This window comes from Salvia hispanica, chromosome 3, assembly GCF_023119035.1.
Source record: "Salvia hispanica cultivar TCC Black 2014 chromosome 3, UniMelb_Shisp_WGS_1.0, whole genome shotgun sequence".
In the NCBI taxonomy this organism is placed as follows: domain Eukaryota; kingdom Viridiplantae; phylum Streptophyta; class Magnoliopsida; order Lamiales; family Lamiaceae; genus Salvia; species Salvia hispanica.
This window is the reverse complement of record NC_062967.1, coordinates 48,340,190-48,343,961: the sequence shown is the minus strand read 5'-3', so window position 1 is coordinate 48,343,961 and position 3,772 is coordinate 48,340,190. Positions and strand designations below refer to the sequence as shown.

General features: G+C 41.5%; 1 protein-coding gene across 1 annotated transcript; it reads left to right on the top strand.

Moving 5' to 3' along the window:
- Positions 1-3,772, top strand: LOC125215552 (protein NRT1/ PTR FAMILY 6.3-like). Its single transcript, XM_048116996.1, has 5 exons — positions 1-183; positions 272-449; positions 532-571; positions 778-1,355; positions 2,640-3,772. Exons 1-5 carry the CDS (start codon positions 57-59, stop codon positions 3,493-3,495), a joined length of 1,779 nt encoding a protein of 592 aa, XP_047972953.1. The 5' UTR covers positions 1-56; the 3' UTR covers positions 3,496-3,772.

Below are 3,772 nucleotides of genomic sequence, written 5' to 3'. Positions count from 1 at the left end.
TCTTCAAACAGAAGGAATCTCTTTGCTTACATAAAACTCTCATTACATATAAAGAAATGGCGTCCGTACTCCCTCAAACAAATCTAGACGCCGCCGACACGCTCCCTGACGCCTGGGACTACAAGGGCCGCCCCTCCCTCAAATCCTCCTCCGGCGGCTGGACCAGCGCCGCCATGATTCTCGGTATATAACAACCATTGCATTACCACAACTTTATAAGTAGCATTTATTTAATAAGCACTAAATACGTATGCTGTGATGTGGTGATTAGGGGTTGAGGCCTTCGAGAGGCTGACGACGCTGGGGATTGCGGTGAACCTCGTCACGTACTTGACCGGAACCATGCATCTGGGCAATGCCGCGGCCGCCAACAACGTCACCAACTTCCTCGGCACTTCCTTCATGCTCTGCTTGCTCGGTGGATTTGTTGCTGATACTTTCCTCGGAAGGTTCGTTTCATTTTGTTTTTATATTATTACGAGATTCCTTATTGAATCCTAACAAAGCATACATGCCTCATTTTGTTTGCAGGTACTTGACCATAGGCATCTTCGCCACAGTTCAAGCTACGGTGAGAAACTATCTAGTTAACTTGTTTTTTTATATTAAAACATTCCTAGTTTGTGTCGTCGACGAACTTTTTTCTTCATAATTTGATAGTATTACTAAATAATTCCATGTTTCCATCATCACCTGCGAAGAGGAAAACAGAAAAAGCCATAATAAATTAAATAGAGATGATTATTGATTAATCTCTAATTAATCATTTATGATCAGGGAGTGACGCTGCTGACAATCTCAACCACAATCCCGAGCCTCCGGCCGCCGAAATGCAACCCGAGCAGCGAGGCCTGCATTCCGGCGACCGGGAAGCAGTTCTCGATCCTGTACCTAGCCCTATACCTGACGGCCCTCGGCACGGGGGGGCTGAAGTCGAGCGTGTCCGGGTTCGGGTCTGACCAGTTCGACGAGACGGACGACAAGGAGAGGAAGCGGATGATCAAATTCTTCAACTGGTTCTTCTTCTTCATCAACGTGGGATCGCTCGGAGCGGTGACGGTTCTTGTGTACATCCAAGACAACGTCGGGAGAGAATGGGGGTATGGGATCTGCGCCCTGGCCATTGTTTTGGGGCTGGTGGTGTTCCTCTCCGGCACCCGCCGCTACCGCTTCAAGAAGCTCGTCGGCAGCCCGCTCACGCAGATCGCCACCGTGTTTGTGGCTGCGTGGAGGAAGAGGCGCCTCGACCTCCCCTCCGACCCCTCCCTTCTCTTCAACGTCGACGACATCCCTGCCGCCGCCGAAACGCAGAGCAAGAAGAAGAAGCAGATGTTGCCACACAGCAAAGAATTCCGGTGAGTTCCTTTTTAGTCCTACTTTTTATTTATTTATTTACATTTTCCTAGCATGCTTAGTTAATTTGCTTTATATATATGAACATAATAAGGTTTATAAATTATTGTTCGGCTTAGTAACTTATTAGAAATGAGTCAGTCGTCCCTTAAAAGGCCAGAGATGATTACCAATACTTATACAGATGAGATAGGATGTAGTCACAAAATTTAAGAGATTTTTGATATAATCGAAAGAAGAATATGAATAATTAGTTTGATTTGATTGGGTGAAGGGAAAATAAACGAATTTATTTTGTCTATGGCATAATGAGTTAATAATGATGTTGAAGAGAGTGAATGATTTTATTTTTAATTACTTGAGATGTTCCCTCTTTCTTGTAAGGTCTATAATCATTTGATTATAAGTATGGGATAAAATAATGTATGTTTGGTCAATATGTCAAGCATAAAATATCCCTTGATATGATATGCAATAAATTACAGAATTTGTATCTAGTAATGATCAAGTTGAGGCAAGGAGTCATCTCTTTTGGTAGGGAGTGTTGCATTATTATCAGAAAATAATGACATAATTCATGAGATGACAAAATAGTGGGGGGTTGAGAGTCGATGGACCAGTTGGCAGCTTATCATAACGTGTGGTCAAGCTCAATTTCTTGATTGATCATGTTTATATATATATATAGGAAATTAGTATATACGTTTATAAGTGGTAAGCTTTAAAAAGCTTGTTTTGCATAGAGATTTGAATCTCAAGTAAGAAAGTTAAGAATCTAATTGGAGTTTTCAACAATTTGATACACTTTATATTGACTATTTTGTCCAAACAAGAAAATTGAGCCAACTGCCGCGAGGCAAAATAAATTTGAAAATGATCAAGTTTGTCTTCACATCGGTTGAGTCACTTGCAAAAATTGAAAAGTCAAAATAAAAATCAAATTGTCCAATTATAAACAAGTGTACTTACTTCACTAGAGACGTTAAAATTAAGTTGTCTGCCTCCATTCCTATTCCTAAATGCATGTGTCCTAATTGAAAATAATTGTAGTATGAGTATTTCAAAATGAATGATAAAATTAAGCACAAATTTTAAATTTTACCCTCGTCAATATTATAATAAATGCATATTTTTTTTGGTGTCTCATGCAATAGCTAGGGTTAGGGGTACATAAAGAAAAATATGTGATGTCTATGTCAATTGAATTAGCCGTGCAATAATTTAACTGCAACAAGACATGATTTGATTAAACAGATGCTGATGGAATTACTTAATTTTTGTTGTAGTTTCTTGGACAAAGCAGCAATAAACAATGCTGATTCGACACAAAAAGGGAAATGGTACATGTCGACACTAACCGATGTGGAAGAAGTTAAGATGGTGATAAGAATGCTACCAACTTGGGCCACCACAATAATGTTTTGGACCGTCTATGCTCAAATGACCACATTCTCCGTCTCCCAAGCCACAACTCTAGACCGCCACATCGGCTCGTTCGAGATCCCGGCCGCCTCCCTCACCGTGTTCTTCGTCGCCAGCATCCTCATCACCGTCCCCATCTACGACCGCATAATCACTCCCATCTGCCGAAAGGTGTTAAAGAACCCGCACGGCCTCACTCCCCTCCAACGTATCGCGGTTGGTCTAGTCCTCTCCATCATTGCCATGCTGGCGGCTGCATTGACCGAAGTCAAGAGGCTCCGGGTAGCGCAGTCGCATGGCCTGACACATGACAGTGAGGCCACTCTGCCGCTTACAGTCTTCATCCTGATCCCCCAGTTTATTCTGGTGGGGGCCGGGGAGGCGTTCACGTACATCGGTCAACTCGATTTCTTTTTAAGGGAGTGCCCTAAAGGGATGAAAACAATGAGCACAGGGTTGTTTCTAAGCACATTATCTCTAGGGTTTTTCTTGAGCTCAACATTGGTGACCATTATCCATAAGGTGACTCTGAACAAGCCGTGGCTTGCGGATAACCTTAACGAAGGCCGGCTTTATGATTTCTATTGGCTATTGGCGATTCTGAGTGTGTTCAATTTGGCAATATTTTTGTTTTGTGCAAAGAGGTATGTGTACAAGGAGAAGAGGATGGCTGAGCTAGGGATTGAGTTGGAAGAAGGTGATGACCTAGTTTGCCATTGATTACACTTCTAAATGCAAGAAGTGTAGGTTTCATAATATATCCTTGACTGCTTTTGTATAAAAATGTTTGTGGAAAAGAGTCACAAATATGAAAAGCAAGTGACCTTTTCTTTTTTGGGATTGTTTTGGTTGTGAAATACTATGTAGTTAGCCAAAATAATGATGAGAGGTAGGATAATAATTATGCAGAAAAGGCGAATGCTAAAAGTTCGACTGCTGTGATATATATGTACTCAACTTTTGTACATTTTGGAATTGATTTTAAGCTTTATCTCTA

Excerpts from the sequence above, each read along its gene's own strand:
- LOC125215552 (XM_048116996.1), top strand. The coding sequence starts at position 57 with ATGGCGTCCGTACTCCCTCAAACAAATCTAGACGCCGCCGACACGCTC. Across the intron at positions 184-271 it reads CAGCGCCGCCATGATTCTCG|GGGTTGAGGCCTTCGAGAGG; the intron begins GTATATAACAAC and ends TGTGGTGATTAG. Across the intron at positions 450-531 it reads GCTGATACTTTCCTCGGAAG|GTACTTGACCATAGGCATCT; the intron begins GTTCGTTTCATT and ends TTTTGTTTGCAG.